This window comes from Perissodus microlepis, chromosome 20 (genome assembly GCF_051167445.1).
Source record: "Perissodus microlepis isolate ML-2025 ecotype Zambia chromosome 20, ASM5116744v1, whole genome shotgun sequence".
Classification (NCBI taxonomy): Eukaryota; Metazoa; Chordata; class Actinopteri; order Cichliformes; family Cichlidae; genus Perissodus; species Perissodus microlepis.
Genome location: NC_140480.1, coordinates 18,046,978 through 18,069,209, shown reverse-complemented (window position 1 = coordinate 18,069,209; position 22,232 = coordinate 18,046,978). Strand labels below are relative to the sequence as shown.

At 40.3% G+C, this 22,232-nt stretch overlaps 1 protein-coding gene and 1 pseudogene across 1 annotated transcript; both read left to right on the top strand.

Moving 5' to 3' along the window:
- The first annotated feature begins 455 nt into the window (after window positions 1-455).
- On the top strand, window positions 456-8,606 carry LOC146364365 (uncharacterized; annotated as a pseudogene).
- On the top strand, window positions 8,601-10,132 carry LOC146364364 (uncharacterized). Its single transcript, XM_084918169.1, has 3 exons — window positions 8,601-9,110; window positions 9,231-9,296; window positions 9,384-10,132. Exons 1-3 carry the CDS (start codon window positions 9,087-9,089, stop codon window positions 9,711-9,713), a joined length of 420 nt encoding a protein of 139 aa, XP_084774295.1. The 5' UTR covers window positions 8,601-9,086; the 3' UTR covers window positions 9,714-10,132.
- Window positions 10,133-22,232: the final 12,100 nt, after the last annotated feature.

The window sequence follows — 22,232 nt, the reverse complement described above, 5'->3', positions numbered from 1 at the left end:
ACAAACGCAGAGTGCCCGCCCCCAGGCCCTGAGTGCCCGCCCCCAGGACGCGGCTGCAGCTCAGAGCGGGGAGAAAGCGAGGCGAGACATATCAGCTGTGTGGAACTATTTCAAAGTGAACGAAGACGCGAAAACAAAGGCGGACTGCAAATTGTGCTCAGCGAAATTGTCCAGAGGAGGCTATAAAGGTAGCGCATTTAACACAAGCAATTTAATCAAGCACCTAAAATCCCAACACAACAACGAGTACAAAGAGTTTACCCACGCTTATTTACCCACGCTTATTAGCACAGAGGAGCATAGCTGATGCTATAGCAGTGGGACGGAAAATAGTTGGGCATTTTAAACATTCCGCCTTAGCCTACTCCCGCCTCGAGGACATTCAAGGACAGCTCAACCAGCCAATAAAGAGACTGCAGCAGGACGTGCAGACGCGCTGGAACAGCACGTATTACATGCTCCAGTCCCTCATTGAGCAAAAGCGAGTGCACGAACTCCCTGACTATCTCACCGCTCACCAATGGGCTCTTATGGAGACGACTGTTGCCATCCTCGCCCCCTTTGAGGAACTAACTAAAAAAGTGAGCAGCTACAACGCACTAGCCTCTGATGTCATCCCAGCTGTGACTGTGCTATTTAGACTTCTAAACAGAGAAACAGACGAACAAATTTAAAATTTAATTTTGTTTTTTTATTATTTATTCTGTAATATGTTGCATACAACATGCTTTTCATTTTAAATAAATGTTCTTAATTCCAAACTAGTCCTTTGTTTGTTTGTTTTTTGTTAAATTATAGGACTAAAGCTGTTACCTGCAAATTTAAATCATGTTTTTATTAAGTACTCGGTATCGGTATCGGCGAGTACTGAAATGCAAGTACTCGTACTCGTTTCCAAAAAAGTGGTATCAGTGCATCCCTACTTCATATTAAATAATTTTTTGAAAAATAATTTTTAAAAATATTTCTTCACTTCAAGTGATGTGGCATCACGGCAAGCAGAGGTGACATGGGCCGCGAGATTGAGACACAGACATTAGAGCCTCTTAATGCGTGTTTTGTTTAGGTTTCTACCTGCGTGGAATTACCAAAAATAGACAGGGCATAGCCTAACATATGAAACAGGAAAAGGCTGCTGTGTAATCCATTTATTTCAACAAAGTAACTGTATTCTGAATACCACCTTTTAAAACGATAACTGTAATGGAATGCAGTTACTCATATTTTGTATTTTAAATACGTAATGCTTGTACATGTATTCCGTTACTCCCCAACACTGAGTATGGTAATGTATACCGCTTGTCACAAAAGTAAGAAGAGACCTCATTCAGTAACTTCAATAATTCCAACAAAAAAATAATAATAAAAAATACTTCATAACTCAAGGATTTAACCTCTTATTATGACTGAACATGCTGCAGGTTCTAATCATGTCATCACCTATCTATGCCAGATCATTTAGCCAAAGTTCTATGGTCATTTCTTTGGGTTTTTTTTTTTTTTTTTTGGGGGGGGGGGGGGGGGGGGGTGTTGTAGTTTATTTAACTTTTTAGAACATTTTATACAAAAGGATGAAGGATGAAGGGACAAACAGAAAACACAATGAAACAAAAACAATAGTTGGAGAGATGTTTGAATAGACTAGCCTTTTATTGTCATTGTACATGTCCAATTAAATTGTGGGTGCGCCACACCACCTATGCTGGGATCAATTATAAAAAGTAAATATTAGACAACAGGAATAACAGGAGAAATTGATTGATTGATTGATCATACTTTATTCATCCCGAGGGAAATTGGGTTAAGGCTGCCAGCCGTGCCAGCGCCATCTTACCCTTCTGATCATACATACATTACACAAACATCACATGGGGAAGACAGGTCAGAGAGGTATAACAATGGAAAATACACAACATGAGGAAAGACGAGGAGAAAAAAGAGCTCCCCCAAGACTGAGCTCCAACAGGGAGATCAGTTTGAGAACAGAAAAAAAACCAAAACACCTCAGCGCATACAAAAAGCACATGACTATCAATACACCATAGAGACACGAGACAAGCAACAGGGGCAGGTAAAGGGTAATGTAGACAGCGCATCCGGTCCTGCAGCATGTCTGCGCTGGTCCAGTCGACCGCCATCTTCCCCGGGAGGGGACAAGCATCGAAGGCGTTTGGAAAGGCAGGGGGGATGAGTGTGTATCAGTGTATGTGTGTGTGTCCAGAGTTCAGCTGAGACAGTGTCCTTCGCCCTGCCAGGCTAAATAAACAGTCTTCCAGCCAACCCAGGTGGCCTTGCATAGGGGAGGAACAGTCTAAGCACAGTCTGTTATCAGGGTGTTTTTGTTCAGCTCCAGCCTTGAGATCATAGCTGGCGCCGAAGTGGTAGCCGCATGAAGCGATGGTGGTTTTTACTTTAGTGCGAACAACTCATGTGAATTTCAAAGCTGTTCTAACAGTCCGACACTGGTCTCTCAATCTCCTGTTGGAGAGATGTGAGCATCTCCATGATGTTATCAAACTTATGCTCCGTGATGTTGTCCTTCTTGTGCTCAAAGAGCAGATTCTGAGAACTCACGACCGCAGTGAGCTTCTCCAAGATGTAATCAATTTTCGCTCAGAGGTCTTATTCTGAGTGCTTCTCCAAGGTGTAATCAAATATTCGCTCAGAGATCTTATTCTGAGTGTTCACAGCAGCCGTAAGCTTCTCCAAGATCTTATCCGTGCTGCACTCAATGAGCCCATTTTGAGAACTCACCACTCGTCCCATCGATTCAATCCCAGCAGGCAGCCTTGTGGGGTTTTGAACAGCCGATTCCGCTTTCTTTAATCTTCGATAAGCCAGGGCCAAGCCAGCTCCGATCAGCAAGAACCCTGTTATCATGGCTCCGAATAGCTAGATATCTTCAACACTCAGGCTCACCCGAGCCCAGACTTCTCGTTGAGAAAAGGGTGTCAATTGCATTCAGGGACCAGTTGATCAAATCCATAATTCCTCTTTAGGTTTTAGAGAACAGACTGTGAGAGAGTGTTCCAGGGAAAAGTAATACAAAATACACAAGACTGGACAAGGACACAAGAGGCTAAGCAGGGAAGATAAGGGAGGAGAGGAGAGGAGAAAAGTGCAACCGCCTTCGCCAAGAACCAAAGAGAAAAAGAAAATGTATACAAACAAGAGAAAGGCACACAGAGAACAAGTTGCTTGGAGCAAAGAAAAGACATAAAAACATCTCAGAAGTGCTTTTTATGTATTTATTTGTGCAGGTCGTCAGTATTCCCATGTTTAGGCTGCTGCAGACGTTGGTTATGCAGAAACTGTTCCCTCTAAGTCTGAAGGGAAAAAGAAGGAACACACACATGTAAAGGAAGCTCTTAAAACATGCGGTTTTCCTAATTGGTGTTTCATCAAGTCAGCAAGTCAGCAAAGATGCACAGAAAAGAAGACCAAACACCAGCTAAGGAGGATAAGAAAGACAAATGCAACAACATCCTCTATGTAGCTGGTGTATCGGAAAAACTCAGGAGAGTCTTCTCATAGCACAACATCCCAGTTTACTTCAGACCCAGCAACACACTCAGACAAAAACTGGTTCATCCCAAAGACAAAACGCCTAAACACAAACTTAACAATGTAGTGTATGCTGTACAGTGTAGTGAGGAATGCCCAGACCTCTACATTGGAGAGACCAAACAGCCACTTCATAAACATATGGCACAACATAGAAGAGCCACCTCCACGGGACAAGACTCAGCTGTTCATCTGCATCTAAAGGACAAAGGTCACTCTTTTGAGGATGCAAGTGTTCACATTTTGAACAGAGAAGACAGATGGTTCGAAAGAGGATTGAATGAAGCCATCTATGTCCACTGTGAACGGCCATCGTTGAACAGAGGTGGTGGTTTACGACACCAGCTGTCTGCCATCCGTAATCTAGCTTTGAAATCCCTTCTCAGGCGCTTTAACGCCCACTCACATCCTGGGCCATCTAACCTCAGGAAATCACATGATAGGGTGGGGCTAGGTTACACAATGAACTCACCTGAAACCTTGGCTGATTGTGACCTACACCCATTTTCACACTTTGGCTCGTGTGTTTAGGTAGAGGATCAATAGGGGGTCCTCTGTCCCTCTTGAAGGGACACTCCCATAGGGCTTAAATCTGGGACTCTCCACAATTTGACCCTAGAACTGAAACATCTTCAAACAACTTAAAGAAGTCCAGATACTTTTCTTTCCAAGCTCCTCCCTAGAACTAAGACGAGGAGTTTTGCTACTGCTGTGTCAAAAGTGAAAAGGGAGGTTGACCCTGCATTGAGGTGAGAACGAGGTTCAGGTGTAGCAAAAGTCTACTTGTTTTGTGGAGCTGGGCAAATGTTAAATCTGTGTCCTTCATTTGAAGGAACATTGCACAGTGAAAGATTTTCCTTTTTGAAAGAGAATGGGGTGTATTTTCTAGCTGTATGAAGCAAGGACTGTAGGAAATGTCTCGTGTAATCAGAAACACCCATGTCCGCCCCAAGAAGGGAGAAAGTTTTTCAGTTCAAACTAAAGGAGAAGGAGAACCATCACATGAAGGGTCTCTGTATTCTGTTCAAAGCAGTGGTGTTACTGGGGTCAGTGAGCAAAACAGTGCTCTCTCCATAATCCCAGTGAGTGAAGTCCAAGAAAGGCCACCAGTAACTGATAACATATACTTTTCTGGATCCTGGGAGTTCAGCATCATTTTGAAGGAAAACTGGCATTCTCTTATGTACAATGGGTCAATAGAAAATGGTCAGTAGCCATATCATCTCAGAATTGCAAGTAGTTGAATTGGATTTAGAGAACTACTATGAATTGTCAGATTTATTTACACAGAAAAGCATGCCCGTTCATCGATGCAACATTCCCCAACAGGAAAATGTCAACAGTTGACCACACTTACAACATATTAATGTCTTGGAGATAAATTTCGGGGTTGACCTACTGATTATGACCAATGTTGTTAGAAGTCAGGATGGAGGTCCCTATGCAGTATAAACTATGCTAGGGTTGAATGGCGAATTGCCCTCTTAAAGGAGATTGTAAGACTGAAATTGCTGATGTTATGCTGCTAAATCTATGCAGACCAAGCTCCTGCAGCATTGTATAAGGATCAAATAGCCCATAGAAATAGGTAACCCACACGGACCTCTGAGGGACACGGTCGAATGTATTCTCCAAGTCCACAAAGCACATCTAGACTGGTTGGACAAACTCTCATGCAGCCTCAAGCAAGGATAAAGAGCTGGTCCAGTGTTCCATGACCAGGATGAAAAGCCCATTGTTCCTCCTGTATCTGAAGTTTGACTAACAGATGGACTCTCCTTGCCAGCATAGACTTTCCCAGTGAGGCTGAGGAGTCTGATCTCACTATAGTTGGAACAAACCCTGTGGAAACCACCATCCCAGTCTGCCAATCCAGAGGTATCACCCCTAATCTTCATGCAACATTGTAGAGGCTTGTCAACCAAGACCGCCCTACAACATCCAGAGCCTTCAGGCCCCTGCCACCAGCATCCAGAGCCTTCAGGCCCCTGCCACCAACATCCAGAGCCTTCAGGCCCCTGCTACCAAGGAGTTGTCTAACTGCCTCAGTGACCTTACCCCAGAGATAGACAAGTCATCCCCTTCATCCCCAAACTCTGCTTCCTCTGTGGAAGACGTGCCAGTGGGGTGGAAGGAATACTTCGAGCATTCCTTTCCCCGCCCGACAATGTTCTCAGTTGAAGTCAACAGTGCTCCAACCACACTCTACACAGTGCAGGTAGAGCACCACTTTCTTCTCCTGAGTCACCTGACAGTTTGCCAGAATCTCTTCAAGGCAGTCCAAAAGACTTTTTCCATGGCGTCTCCGAACTCCTCCCACACCCAAGTTTTTGCTTCAGCCACTGTCTGAGTCATGGTGGCTTCCTTTACCTCTGGTGTCCATCATTTGGCTTGGGGGTTACTACTACGACAGGCACCAACAACGTTATGGCTAGGGATGGGAATCGAACACCGGTCCTTGTTGAGAACCGGTTCCCACTGTTTCAATACCTTGGAATTGTTTGCCATTTTTGCAAACAATTCCCCTATCGATTCCAGTCGCCTTGAATGATGTCACCATGTTGTGTAGCGTGTTTTACCCAGTAGGAAACATGGTGCCTAAGCGGCACAAACGCTCAAACGCTCAGTCTACAAATATGCAGAAGCATTTGTTCACAAAACACTAGATAACCTTAAATGAATTTTTGATCCGCTCCGAACTAGTGAAGCTCAACCCAGCAGCAGTGGTAACGTTTGCATGTCCTCTCCCGTTAATACGGCCGGTAACTAATCAACTAACATTGCATATTATGTTAGCGTGATTTGCCTTATTGCAAAACCTGCGCATTGCATTTAGATGACCATGACGAGAGAGAGACAGACAGAGTCTGGCTGGCTCAGATGCTGGCAGTTCTCGCTGCAGTCTACCGGTAGCTTCTCCTTTCACAGAGGCAGGGAAAAGTAAAATGATGCAGGCCAGGATAGACGAATGTCACCGAGTAGTGACTAAGTTTGTGGTAAAAGGCACAGTAGATGCCCCCGAGTTTTGGTAAGTGAATGTGTTTAGTTGTAGACTAAGTCAGGGAATGTCAAAGTTGCATGTTCTCCTCTTACCAGATGTTTCATCCGTTTCCATTTGTATATCTTTTAGAGAAATGATAAAGACTCTGACCCCTAAGTACAAAGCCCCAAACAGAGACAGTTTAGCCAACCACTTGATCCCTGCTTGGTATGCAGTTGAAAAGGCAAATCTGATTTCTGACCTGAAACATGTGTTGAAGGTAGCCATCACTGCAGATGGATGGACAAGTTTTAGTCAAGGTCATTACCTCACAGCTGCATTATGTCAGGAATGGCCAGGCTCAAGAAAAAGTCCTCAAAACCAAACCAGTGTACCAGGCACAGATAGGGACAGCTGTAGCAGAGGAGATTGATGAGATCTTGGAGGAGTATGGTATCAAAGACAAGGTTGTGGCAGCCACTGTTGATAATTAGGGATGGGTATCATTTAGGTTTTGTCCGATACCGGTGCCAAACCGGTACTTTTGAAACGATGCTGGTACTTAAACGGTGCTCGAACCTGTGCTTAAAGAATGGAACACACAAACTTTGTCCAAAAATCTCTTATGCTTTTATTTTTAGCAGTCTCTTTTTTCTGCAAAATGATAACCAAGTTAGCCTTTTCTGTTGATATAACATACCTGCTTTGGTTGGAACTGGTGCTTAAACAATGGAAAACACAAACTTTGTCCTAAAACCTCTCATGTTTAGCTGTGTTTTTTTGTAAAACAATAACAATGTTAGCCTTTTCTCAAGCTAAGGGCATATATGGTATCACTCTTGGCTGGAAGCAGTGCTTAAACAATGGAAAAAACACAAACATTGTCCAAAAACCTCTCATGTTTAGTTGTTTTCCATTTTTTCTTTGGTCATTTTAGCCTTTTTGGCCAGAGTGAAGGGAGTATCTGCCATCAAGAAGACAGCCACATGTAACTACGACAGTGTTTGCTAGTTCACCTTATGTGCATTAATTTAATAACGTGGTTAGCCTACTCACCGTAATTTACACACGAAGCTACTCACCCAGAGAAGAACGGCTGCTGCTGCCATCATCATCCGTCATCATTTCTGCTACACTGGCAGGGCTAGGGGCCAGGACTCTCCTCTTTGGGTTCTTGGAGGATGTTGCTAACTCTGGGTCCGATAACAGTAACCACACACGCAGTAGATGTGCTCGGTGTGAGGTCTTGCAGCAAGTTATCAAATACGGTGCATTTCTCGGCTTTTAAAAAAACGCTATGCGTTGCCAGGTGTTTTATCAGATTCGAGGTGTTATCTCCTTTGCACAATATTACCTTAAAGCACTTGCTGCAGGCTGCTGAGTTTGCATCTTTTGCTGTGAAGTACAGCCAGACTTTTGACTGCTTCGCCTTGGGCATTTTTAATCTGTAGCTCTGCTCTAAAAGAACGTACACCTGGGTCGGCCTACTGTCCTTGGAAAGGTAAAATGATTGGCTAGAATCCAATGTGTATGACATGTCAGGAAAAAAAAAGCACTGAAATAAAGCACCGAAATGTGCACTGCTTTTCGGTATGGTTACTACCATTTATGTCAGAACCAGTGCCATAATGGCACCGGATATCAGTACCCATCCCTATTGATAATGCGGCCAACATGGATGTAGCTGTCAAAAAGCTACAAATTCTCAAGTTTCCATGCTTTGCACACACCCCGAACCTTTGAGCTCAGAAGCTCTACAACTGTCTTGCCATTTCCAACTGGGCGGCAAGAATTCGCTCTGTGATTGTATGGATGAACAACATGGCAAAAGTGGTCCTGAATGAGAAGCAAGAGTAGTTTTTTCAGATTGTGTATATGTAAATCATTAGATCATGATCAAATTAAATGTATAAACTAAGATAAGGAATATTACATTAGCATTTAAGTTGTGAATGCAATACTCCTCAGAGCTGCCCAAGCATATGCTGCTCCTAGATGTAAAGACCAGATGGACCTCTCTGTATTTGATGATGGAAAGATTCTAGCAGCAGTTTCCTGCCATCCAGGCTCCAGCCATCGATCCACAGATAAGAAAGTCAATGGAAAAGGAAAGGTGAGTAGTACTGAAAAATAATGGTTATATGGCTTAACTTGTACTCAGGTTTGGCAATGACGACTTAAGAAAAGTAGAGGAGTTTGTGGTACTCATACAGAAGCACTACACCTCCACACTAGCAGTTTCCAGCGACAAAAGTCCGACCTGTGGTGAGATTTTGCCCATCCTGCAAAAGCTACAGCAACACTACACCGTACAAGAAGATGACTTTGCTTTCACAAGGAGCATAAAGGAGAACATTTGGAAAGATCTTTCCAAACGATACTAGGATTCATTTATCATAAATAAAATTACAGTTATAAATACTTAAGGATAGTCATGATGTCACATTTTCCTCCCTTTTAAAATTTAAGGACACTGATATCCAGAGATTCATGGAGGAGGCCACTGTCTTGGACCTCCGATTTAAATCCAAAGTGGATAAGGATGACGTCTGGGACAGGAGATGAGGTATTTCAATATGACAGTTCATTTTTCATTGTAGCACATTTCCATTGCGAGAGTGATACCTTTCATCTATGGATCCGTGGTACTTTGATTTGTTTGTTTATTTGTCACTTTCTACTCAAGCACCTAGAGCAAGGAGTTACACAGGGAGAGTTGTTCGAAGATGAAGATGAGGATGAAGAAGACTATGTAAGTTTAGTTCATTGTGATAATAATTTAAATGTCATGGATTTTTCATTTTTTGCTTCATTTTTTATTATGTCCATTTAATTTCAGGCACTACCAGTAAAGCAAAAGAAAAACAAAAAAAAAACGGCCTTGGAGGAACTCTTTGAAGAGGAGGACAACGAGCTGCAGTCATTCCAACAACGGCAGCCCGTTCTTTCCCTGGCCCAGAGAGTGGATCAGGAAATCCAGCAGTATAGAAGCCTAACCCCCATCCCCTGCAAGGATAACGCCACCCTATGGTGGTGGAGCAAGAGAGAGACTCTGCCCCTGCTGTCAGCACTGGCTGAAAGGTTTCTGTGTGTGCAGGCATCCTCCACCCCGTCTGAGAGGGTGTTCTCCACAGCTGGAGAGTCCAGAAAGATCACATATCCTTCCTGACAAAGCAGATATGCTTATATTTCTGCAAAAGAATCTTTAATTCTCCATAGTTGATGAATTGCACAGTGCACAGTTCCATTGGACTTGAGCTGATTGTATTTTTTGCTGGCTGGTATAGTTTTATTTTTGAGTGTTCAGCTCATATATACTTTTAAAAAGGAGAGTGTAAATGTTACTGGACATTCTTGTATAACAGCCACAGAATTATTTATGTTATACTTTGTTATTGCTACAGAAGAATAATTATTTTACTATTATTTTACATTTACAACTTTTTTTTCTGGGGACCTCGTGGCACCCCATCGAGGAGCCATAGACTGTGGACCTCTTAAGATCTCACTGTTGGGTTTGTAAGGTCATGCTACTCATACATTTCTATCTTGTTCAAAGATAAGATATAAAACAAAATTCTAAGCTAATCGACCTGTGTGTTCTCCTTTTTTAAAAATAAGAATCGATAAAGAATCAAATTGTTAAACAGAATGGAAAATGGAATCGGAATCATGAAAATCTTATCAATTCCCATCCCTACTTGTGGCCATAGCTCAATGCAGCAGCTTCGGCAATGGAAGTGCTGAACATGGTCTATTCGGACTCAGTGTCCAAAGTCTCCCTCAGAATGCTGTTGAAGCTCTGCCGGAGGTGTGAGTTAAAGATCTTGTGGACCAGGGCCTCTGCCAGGTGTTCTTAGTGCATCCTTAATATAATTAATAACTTACCACCAGCTGGTGATCAGTTGGGGGCAAGGAATGCTGTTTGTATAGTCACTCATTAAGACCATGTTGAACACTAATTAAACGCTAACTGTTAATTCTCTCCTCCCTGTCAGCATTGTAGTTGTAAGAGCAGTACCAAAGCTTTGGTTTCCTTCTCCTGCAGTACAGTGTCATTTCACTGAGACCCAACATTTTAGGACATATTTCTTGCATATTTCATTATGGCAGAATGCACAAGCACATACATTGTTGTTGCTATCATGGTGCTTTCTGTCTGGTTTGCCCTTTTGTATAACTACTCAATTTGCATTTAAATTTTGATTTTATTGAATAAAAAACCAAAAAAACAAAAACATCATCGTGCCATGCTTTCACTTTCAGAAACATTATTCATCAATAACTATAGAATGCCAGCATCACTTTTTGTTTTATTGCTTTATCTTGCTTGTTCTCTCATGACCTGGGGGGCCAAGACAGGGAAGAGGACACAGGAAAGAGGATGCAGACACCACACTGAGCCTCGTAGGCACAGTGAACACAAGATTTTATTTTGGCATGCGAGGGTGACACACAGGGAATAATTGTAAAACACTAAACATGAACTAAAGGTGAGAGGAAAGAAACCTAACCTCTGGAGTTGGTCAAGCTGAAATACTTGCGCAATACCTAAGAAACTGAGAATTAACTCAATCTATGGCAGGCAAGAAACTCAGAGTTATTAGATACAACACTAGTGAATTACTATGGGACACTATGAACAAAAGCAGAAATATGAAGCACTAACTATACTAGAAGAATCTCAGCAATTCACTAAACAGTCACAAAACATGAAAACATGAAACAAGAGTCACACTACAAGTGCGGTAACAGAGCCCACAGGAAAAAGTCTGTTTAGCCGGCTGGAGAGGCAGCCAGGGAACCCGACACTGGGTATTTTCCAGAACAGGCACCCTAAGTTGCAGGGCAGGTGGAGGATTACGGAGCTGCGCTCACAAAGTCATTTTACAGGTGGAGGTGAGGCTTCGGGGAAGTAAGGTCTGTGTGATGCTAAACCAGTCCAGATTAACTAACTGTGGAAAACTGGACAGGGAGGCAGACAGGTGAGTAAATGCCGAAAACAGCGAGCAGACCAGCGGCTGCGTGTAGGGAAGGTAAATGACAGCGGGATCCATCCGTGAGGCTGATATGAATAGAAAGACAAGATTAGCTCAAAAACTACTATGACGATAAGTATTTAACTGTGGCTTTCAGTAACAAGGGTTAGCTGACGTTCCGGCAAGGAATGTTTGTGAGTCTTAAAAGTCTGTCTGCTGATTACTCACAGGTGGAGCAAACGACAGGAGGTGTGGCAACTCTGCCCAGTGGTGGACTCACTGGCACGGTGGAAAACCCAGCACTCACCTGGACTATGACATGTTCAATGTGTACAACCTCTGTTATATTTATAGAAACCCTAATCGTGCATGGATATATGTGTAAAAAGTGAATGAATTTCCATTAACTGTTCATCACTGTGTTTGATGTGGAGTTCCGGGAAGAGAATAACATGCTCCACTCTGAGCTTCTGCAAGGCGCCAAGAACTTTTTGAATTTTCTTCACCTCTGAAGACTAGTCAAGGGAGATGAGGACTCTGTTACCTTTGTAGGTGAGTTGCTGGGTTTTTGGCAGATGCAGTATTAATTCCCTATTTAGCGTGAACAAGTAAGGACCCAAGACGAGTGGTGAAGTTCATTTTATTATGTCTTTCACAAGTGTTATTGTTGATTTCCCCTGGTAGCTTTTCCAGGTCCTACGCCGCACTCCTCGTGACCAGTGGACTTCCCTTTTGCAACTGACTCTGGTTTTCTCATCATCCTCATTCTTCTCGATCTGAATGCGACCTTTAATACAATTTCTCACTCTATCCTCCTGAAAAGACTTGTATCCATTGGCATTAGTCATAACCCCCTTGCCTAGTTCACCTCATGTCTCTCAAATCACACTTAGTTTATTCAACTTAAATCTCACTCTTTAAATAAATTGTTTTTTTCTGTGCTCCAGGGTTCAGTACTTTTATTCATTATTTGCATGCTTTCTCTCGCGCTCCCTTAGGTCTTCCCACACCACTCACTTTATTGTCCCCCCTGCCCATCTCACCACTATGGGGAACAGAGCTTTCAGCCACTCTGCTCCCCGACTCTGGAATTCACTTCCTCCTGATATTAGGAATACAGCATCTCTTCCCTTATTTAATTAATTCTTATAGCCTTAAGATTTTCTTCAGTGAGACAGCACCCTCACCCTGAGAGCCACCCCACCCTTACATGCAAATGCAGTGCTTAAATATGATTAATTTTACACATTGATGTTGATGGTATAATCTATAGCTGTATTATTAGTGTTGTTGTTTATTTAAATAAGGCCAGTTGGAGATCTGGCAGGCCAAGTAAGCATTCCTTTTATTTCCAGTTATACTTTCTGGTCTACAAGTCTGCTAGAGCCCACTCAGGTCCGAGTGACATAAATAGAATCCCCAGCTGGTGAGTGTGAGGGTCTGTGCAGACATGTGCCTGCCTGCCTTTCTTATTGTCGTCTGTGGATAATTCACATTAAAATGCACTAACTACACATGTGCCGCAGGCGGTGGTTTTTAAAGAAATATAACAGGAATGACTATTTTGCTGTTGGGTCTCAAGCTGTCCCTGTCCATGTCTGCAGCAGAGTGTAATCAATGCTTTATACTTCTTTGAAGTTCAGTTGAAGTCTTCTGCCCATGGCACATGTAGCTGGTGGAAGGTAATGTAAAGTCTCTGCAGAAAAGTCACATGGTCAAAAAACCATTGCGGATGTCCACAATGACCTGTACAGTCTGTGTTGATGAAATTTAGATGACTTGGATCATCGCAGACCCCGGTAGACTCATGAACATGTGAACTAAATTTGAGGCTTTAGTGAATCAGCCCAAAACACAATAGTAGAGTATATATACTAAGATAAAAATGGGGAAAGGATACAGGAAAAACTTCCTCTCATGCTGTTCTATTTTACAAAAATGGAATCAATTTACTAAAATCATGTAATCATGAACTTATTAGACATTTAATCTCTAATAGAATAATTTTTTTGTAATTGCATGATAAAAGTCAAAACATACACAAATCCAATGTGTTTATGTGGAAAACAAATGTGTTATTGCAAGACAGAGAAATTCCCATCTTTATCATAGAAAAAAAATGACTGTATAGCGGCTATGAAATTGAATATCTTATATTTAAATATTTAAGTGAGCAATGCATTTTCTAATGAGAAACACCATTATCCTAATGCTAGTCCACTAAGTAATTCTCCTATCAGCTGACATCATTGATAGTCATCTTTATATGTAGGTGACCATCAATGATAGTAAATTAAAGCATTTGTTTTCTACTAACTACCAAAAAAAAGTAGCTATCGCTCTTCAGATGAAATTTGAAGACTACATGAATACTGCAATATGAATCACTAACATGGCTTTTGCAACTCAAGGACATGGCTGTAGAAGTTCAATCCCCCACCCAAGCCGGACCAAGTATATTGTGCACAAGGCATACCGCTGTGTCAAACACTCAACACTGTCACAATGAAAGTCCTTACAAAGCGTAATACATCCTTAAATCGCATAATTATTCTAGGAAACATTATGTACCTGGGCTCCAGCTCTCTGATCATGACAGTAAGGGGATTTCTACAATCAGCTTACTGAAGACAGATCATTGTGATTGGCTAATAATATATACTTGTAAGTAGTGTGATTAAGCAGTGTGAAACCGAATAATAAGTGTGAAATAAATTGCAGGATTCCTCTCCCCCTCCTATGCACCTGGTGTTTGTTGGCCACTATTGTTTCCTCTGTCCAGTGTTTCATTTAGCTCAAAGATTTCATTTTCACTAACAGCAAAAGAAAGTGACATAATATCTTATTGTAACCAGGTTTTCCACACTTTTGCTGCTATCACCTTCCTCATATTCCATTTAGTGTAATTTCATGTTTTCTCTTAAGTGCGGACACAGGCGAAGAGAGAATTAATTCCAACAAAAGGCGAGCCTTTATTTTGGCTGATATACATGGAACATAAATCAAAGCAAAAAAAAAAACTAGACTGTGAAACTATGACTTAACAAAGAAAACTAAGCATCAGCTAAGATGACCATGAACTGACTATGATTTCTATGACGAGGGGAAGTTACACAGACGACGTGACAAGGAATGAATGGAAAAACACAGACTAAATACACAGTGGTGACGAGGGGAAGGGAAACAAATAGCTGATACAAATTAACATGATGACACCACAGGAGAAAGTGAAACTAAAATAATAAACACAGAACTTTACCTTGGTCTGCAAATGAGCTATTCAATTAAGGGCCTCTGCGCAACAAAAATCATCCAAAAGGTACAGAACCAGCTCCTCAATGAACAGGTGAGACAAACAAATTTTACCATTGATGTACTAAAATCAACAGAGGAGTGATCGGAGACAGACAATGCTTCTAGATGAGAATACTCTTCAAAAGATGTTTTAATTAACTGAGAAGGCTCATCTAGCACAGACTGAAAAGTCTAAGGCCAGGCAAAAAAGAAATGACAAAGGAATCAGATATGACTTACTTTGTTGTGCATCGGAAACCACAGTAAAATATGGAGACTGTCCTCAGCAGCCAGAAAAGAGAAGGATGCCACACTGTGGACAAGTGGGTGAAAAACCTGTCTGACAGACAACTCACACAAGCAGAGTAAAATATAATTGTAAAAGGGTTGAACTTCTCTGTGACACCGAGACAAAACCCGCTAGTGGTAAAAACATTGAAACCACATCTCGTCTCTAGATGCAGAAAAAATATTTGATAGACTTGATAGAGTAGCAACTTTACACAAATTTGATTTTGGAAACTTGTTCACAAGTTGGTTAAAAATATTATATAATTCCCCAACAGTCTCATAACATATGACCAAACCTGTTCCAGCGTCTCTCTCCAGAGGAGCACCAGGCAGGGATGCCCACTCTCCTCCTCACTGTATACAGTTTTTATAAAACCACTAGCAACAGCAATTAGACAGGCTATGGTGAATAAGGCATAAAATGCAATAATGTAGATTATAAAATCAGTCTTTATGCAAATGATGTGTTACTTTTTCTCCAACACTCACAAACCACTCTCTCTGAGGTAATTACATTAATAAACTTGTTCTCAAGAGTTTCAGATTATTCAATAAACTGGCTAAAATCTACAGTTCTTGGGATTAATTGCTACTTTCGTAATTCCTTTGATTGTTGCTGATTGTTTTTCTTCGATTGTCCAGATTGCCACTGCAATCTGGAAATATTAAATACAGTGGAACCCTGACTTACGAAATTAATTCGTTCCCAAGGGTCTTTCGTAAGTCGAACATTTTCGTAAGTCGAAACACCCATTGCGCGTTTTGAGTGAGGCGATGCTGATTTATTTGAAATGTGTTTTTTTTTTTTTTTTACCTTCAGGGCCTTATAAGCCTATACTGGTGTTTTTAAAAGTTATGTATGACTTTCTGTAACGCTTCTGGGATGCTTAGAAATCAAATTGCACTGCTGGAAATAGTTTATTTTGATACATATGCTGTTTTTTTTTTTCCAAATTTGCATTATAATATTTATTAACAATAAAACTATGAAGACACTCAAAATAAAGGTAACTGAAAAGGAAAAACTCAATGCATCATGGGAGTCCCCCAGCAGCCTACGTCTATTGCAGCATAAGGCTCTCCCTCTCATTCTACTTTTAAATACTCTAGGAACAACAAGTAAGCCTGCATTGTGAGAGCAAAGTGCTCTGATTATTAAAATAAGATGGGGCCTGATTATTTAAGACCTTGTATGTGAGGAGCAGGATTTTGAACTCAATTCTGGATTTAACAGGGAGCCAAAGAAGGGAAGCCAATACAGGAGAAATATGCTCCCTCTTTCTAGTCCCTGTCAGCAGTCTTGCTGCAGCATTTTGGATTAACTTTTGGATAAATGCATGAACTTTTTCAGTGTCACTCTGAGACAGGATATTTCTAATTTTAGAGATGTTGCGCAAATGGAAAAAAAAACAGTCCTACATATTTGTTTAATATGTGCATTGACCCCACACGTCAAAAGTCAGTAAAATCACTGAATTACAGTAGCTTCGCTATATTCAAGGTCATTTTTAGATGTTGACCTGTGGTTTTTTTTCGTAATTCCTCAGGGCAAAACCCTCTTTGAACTGGGTCAACCAAACCAATGGACTAAGGGCCCACCTTTCCTTTTAATGAACCCTGATACTTGGCCAACTCTCTATGAGAGTGAGGCCAAGAGAAAAATTAGGAGGTAAGAGGAAAAACACTTTATGGAACCACGAATACATGCAGTCCACATACAACAGTGCCAATTTCCAGTTTTGTCAAATGGTTGTTAAGGCTACCCATGAGATCCTTCATGGGACGGCCACTGATCACAACAACTATGCCATGACTACTGCTGATGCATTAGCTGCTGAACTGCATCACCTGAAACAGGCTCAAATTGATAGTTTCCCAGAGAAATTACAGGCCCTAGCTGCTTGTAAGGCAATTCATAAGCAGACTCTTGGGCTGATAAGAGTCGGGGGAAGGCTCCGAAGAGCAGAAGGTCTGGACTTGGATGCCATGCACCCCATAGTTCTTGACCCACAGCATCCGGTCACCAAACTGCTGATCAGCAAATATAATGATCGGCTCCTGCACCCTGGACTTAAATGAGTGTTTGGGGAGCGGCACCAGCACAGCTGTGGAGAGTGTCAGAGGTTCTAAATAAACAAATAAATAATAAACGAATGCTAATAAAAATCTAATAAACTATGATAATCAAGTGGACCAGTAAAATAAAAGGTCCACTGGGGAAAATCAATCTGGACCTCAGATAATAATTCTGATTGTTAAACAGCTGGACAGGACAGGTTAAAAGAAAAAAAAAGACCCAAACAAAACAGTTTCACCCAGTTACATTAACATTGTACATAAACATTGTATCATACACATTAAAGTTTTAATGCCTGTGGTGCTCTTTGTTTGGTCTCCTGCGGAAATGAAGAGAACTAATTTTGAACTGCTTAGCAAATTATAAATTTGAGAAAATGTACTTTGACTTTACAGTCTCCTCTAAAAAAACAAACCAAAAAAACCCCCAAAACAAACAAACAAAAAAACCCTGACAAAATGGAGGAATAAATTGATTGGCTTCAAGAGAAGAAGGCAACTGGCAAACAGAGCCGGACTTGATGGCGGATTGAGCATCTTCTGGACCAACCAATTGATCACTTGCAAGAGAAAATGGGCCCAGATTAAAAAGTAGGCACGATCTGCAGCTATGAAAATATAGTTCTACAATTTGGTTAAAAATTCTATCGTGAACAAAGTTTTGGTGGGTATCAGAAAATTCCTATAAGCTGATGTTTTATGAATTCTAAATCTTTTGACTGTAAAGGTTGAGTTTTTCTAGTTATAAAAGGAGAAATGAATAAATATATTTTATATTTTCATTAATTTCACCTCTGTATTTGTAAGAAAGTCCAATCTAAAGTGTTTTTGAGATATATGGGGGGGGGGCGGTTCTTTAGTTTTTTTTTATTTTCATCTCTGTTTTGGAATGTCCAAGCAACAATTTCTTTAAGATATAGCATTTTTTAAAAATGATTTGTGCCATGATTAAAGGCATAAAGTTGATTGTTGAGTATTTTAGGAAAAGTGTTTGGAAATTTAAGGTTAAAGTATGTTTTTTTATTTGAGAAGCGTTTGATTCTCCACAGCCCTTTGTTGTCTGTGTTTTAGTTTGAAAACGGTACGGACATCCGGTCTGTCTTTTGTTTGTTTTTTTAAAAAAAAGGTGTACAGCCTCATGTGAAACCTGCAGTGAAGTGACAGAGCACTGAGGAAAAGTGAAGAAGAGGAAAGAGGAAGAAGGTCTGTTCAGCAGAGTGCGACAACATGTGTGCAAAAGAGGGTTTTACAGATAAAAAGAGCAAATTAGTGCCAACCTATATGGAATGCCAGGAGTGCCATAATGATTTAATTAAATACACCATTAAATAATTAATTAAATGTGTCAATAATTAATTAAAATTGGAAATAATTTATTAAAATGGGAAATAATTAATAAATAAATATTTTTGACAGATTTAATTAATTAATTAATTATTGACAGATTTAATTAATTAATTATTGACACATTTAATTAATTAATTATTTATTTCACATTTTAATTAATTATTGACACATTTAAATAATAATGTAATGGTGTATTTATTTAATTCATTTTGGCACAGTTGACTCCTTCAGGTCTCACCATGAATTTATTTTATCTGTCAACCTCACCCATCAAACTCAGGGGGCGGGGTTAACGCTGATCGAGTCAAAACCATTGCTTTGGCCTGGTGGCCATTGTTTTTAGCACACAACAACTGGCATGTTGAAACTAACAGAACTGAACTTTGGAAAAACCCTGTTTGTGTGTCACCAAATACCGTTTTTATATTTTTTAGCCGAGAATGTAGTGGTTTAATCTTCAGATGTCTGGTCGGTTTATCAAGATACAACCTCTTTGCAAAAGTGCTTCGATGGTTTCGGAGATGTCTGCCCAGCCACGTTTCATGGCAAAGCGTGGGATAGACCCGCTTGCCTCGCAAGCAATTGAGCTGTTATTACCGCCGACAAAGCGCAGGTCCCGGTACACAGCTGCCACAACCCCCGCAGTACACTGACTTCATTTACTGAGGTCATATTTATCGGGTTTTTATTTCCTAGGTTTAACTGTACAAAGGTTGTTCGACATTATGAAACACATACAGACTTCATGATTTTCAGCTGATATTTTTATTGTGAATATTAATCATGAGGCGTTTACCCTGTACACCACAAAGCGAGGTCAGCATATCCACGATATCTTCAGCTCTCTGAGTTAACCCAGAGTTTCCCAGCTGGGTCACATGAAAGTGTCGGCAGCATCAAACTAATTTAACGGTCATCTACGAATAATTCACAGGTCATATCTATATGATTTTACAGAAAATCATCCTTATTACTGCCAACTGTTCCAGAGACATGAAAATCTACAGTATAAAGAATACAAAAATATAGCAGCCTAACGCAACACTATTGTAATAGAGATGAACAAGTCAGTTTGTCACAAAGTGGAATGAAAGTGATTGGTTGAACAGGTGTTCGTGATCTGTGTTATCTGCATTTTCATCAGTGTAAGAGACTCAGCAGCAGATTAGAATAACATTTGTAGTTGGTAGTAGTAGTATGGTTGCAGTCTTCATAGTGAACATGCTGTTGCAAACTCGTCTCCTCTCGGTGGAAATGCGCCTTCTCTTTCCTTTTTGTATAAAAACATTTTAAAAGTCAGTTTAATCCCAAAATTCACTGTTAAATCCAAAACACACCAGATGAAGAAAAGCGAATGGTTCAGTCTAAGACATGTGCCAGTGAACCATTAAACTTCAGTAAAACTATGCAGTTATGAAACATAACTTTAACCTCAGCCAAACCGATTTGCTCAGTTGTAAATAAAACAGCGAAGTAAACGTGACACGACAGACAAAACCTGAGTGAATTAAGTCCAGTGTTTAACCACTGAGAGCTAAAACTCAGGTGAGGTTTCAAAGATGTGTGCCGGTGATTGGACATTAGCCACTGATAAAGTGGGTTCGCCTATAAAGTGCTCTGTTGGGAAACAAGTTCCAGCAACTCTGCGCTCGGGAAAAAAAAAACTATATTTACTTATCTTGTGCAGAAAAATGCACCGACATTGCGTTATATCGAGCACCGGCTGCCCAGTCAAACTTTGACTATCACCAGGTAACGTGGGCGTGTTTCTTGAATTAGCAGCAGGTGTTAAACAGCTGACAGGTGAGGAGGAGGATGCATGCAGGTAAACTGAGGGCCTGTTGAGCTGATCGCTGGTGTCGTGAGAAAAATGTCAGCTCGTTCTTTATGTTACAGAAGCACAGAGACACAAGACCAGGCGGAAAGAGACGATCGTTTGGTGAAAATGAGAATCTGCGAATGCAACATGTGGAACACGGACAGTGGAATATGTAAACAAACCGGTTGACGTTTACACCACCACCATAGCTGTCTGTGATTTGAAATGCATTCTGGGCTGCCCCAAGTCCACACAAGCAATCGATTATCTAGCATCGACCTGTCTTGACTTACTTTGCACGGCAACCAATGAAATGTTAGACAAGCTGCAGTGGCAGCATTAACCCTGCCCACTTAGTTTGATGGGTGAGGCTGACAGATAAAATTTTTCAATATTTCAAGGTGAGACATGAAGGGGACAATAGTGCCATAATGAATTAAATCAATCAATCAATCATTAAATAATTAATTAAAACTGTCAATAATTATTTAAATATGTTATTAATTAATTAAATATGTCAATAATTAATTAAATGTGTCAATAATTAATTAAATGTGTCAATATTTAATTAAATGTGTCATTAATTAATTAAATGTGTCAATAATTAATTAATTACATGTGTCATGAATATTTATTTAATTAATTATTTCCCATTTTAATTAATTATTGCCACATTTAATTAATTATTTAATGGTGTAGTTAATTAATTCATTATGTCAGTCCTGGCGTTCCATAATCTTGTGGTAGGGCTTAGGTAAAGTGCTATCTGGCTCCATCCAGTGGAAGGAGCGTAATGCTACAGGTCACTCACCAGCCCCTGGTGGACACAGGTAGAATTGATCATAATAGATAACAGAAGGAATAAATAAAAAATAACAAATATAATTTGAGGATTGGATAAAAAAAAAAGTCAATCACTTAATTAACATAAAGACCAAAGTCCTAATAATAAAAGTATAAATACATTTTTAAAAAAAATAAAACAAATAACTAATAAGAGAAAAAAATGATAATAACAAAGTAACAGATGAAGTAAAATAAGTAATGATAAATTAAAAGCAGAAAGTAAATACATAATCCGCAAAATAAACAAGTTACAATCAGATATGACAAATTTAACATCAAGACAAAATAAATTAAGAGTAAAAAGCCAAGAAGTTTACTCAGAATAGGGAAAAAAAATAAGAAACTGCAATAGCCACACAACAGCAGTAACACCAGCTAAGCCCACCAGGATACATTGATGCTATTGGAATTCCAAAGGTGTGACAAGAAGACGATAACATCACAGAAAAAATCCAGAAGATTTTTAATTCTGTTGAATGGTCAACATTACAGTGTGCTTAAAGAGTAAAATAGCTGCTCGGACTCCAAAAATCCAGAAGAATTGTTAAAGAAAATTAGAGAACAGGAGTCAACCAGATGGCTTAATTAAGGTAGTAATGCAATGGGTAATGGCTGAATGTAAACCAATCAAGCAAATTTGATTTGATAACTTTCCCTTAAGGTGCTTATTCGATTTAGATGGATTCTATTAAAAGTAAATCTGTAGAAGTTATAGTTGATGGCAGTGACCCGCTTTTGTGTTGTGCACCGGTATTTTAGCAGGTGATGGACATCATTCCAGGCCAGGGGTGTCCAATCCCAGTCCTCGAGAGCTACCGTCCTGCAGGTTTTAGATGCATCCTTGTTTTGACACACCTGAATCAAATGAATGGCTTGTTATCAGGCCTTTGCCAAACTTGATGGCATGCTGAAGAGGTAATCAAACCATTAGGGATGCATCTAAAAACTGCAGGACAGTAGCTCTCGAGGACTAGGATTGGGCACCCCTGTTCCAGGCAAATGAGGACCACTACTGTTTCCCGCTCTCTGAGATCTT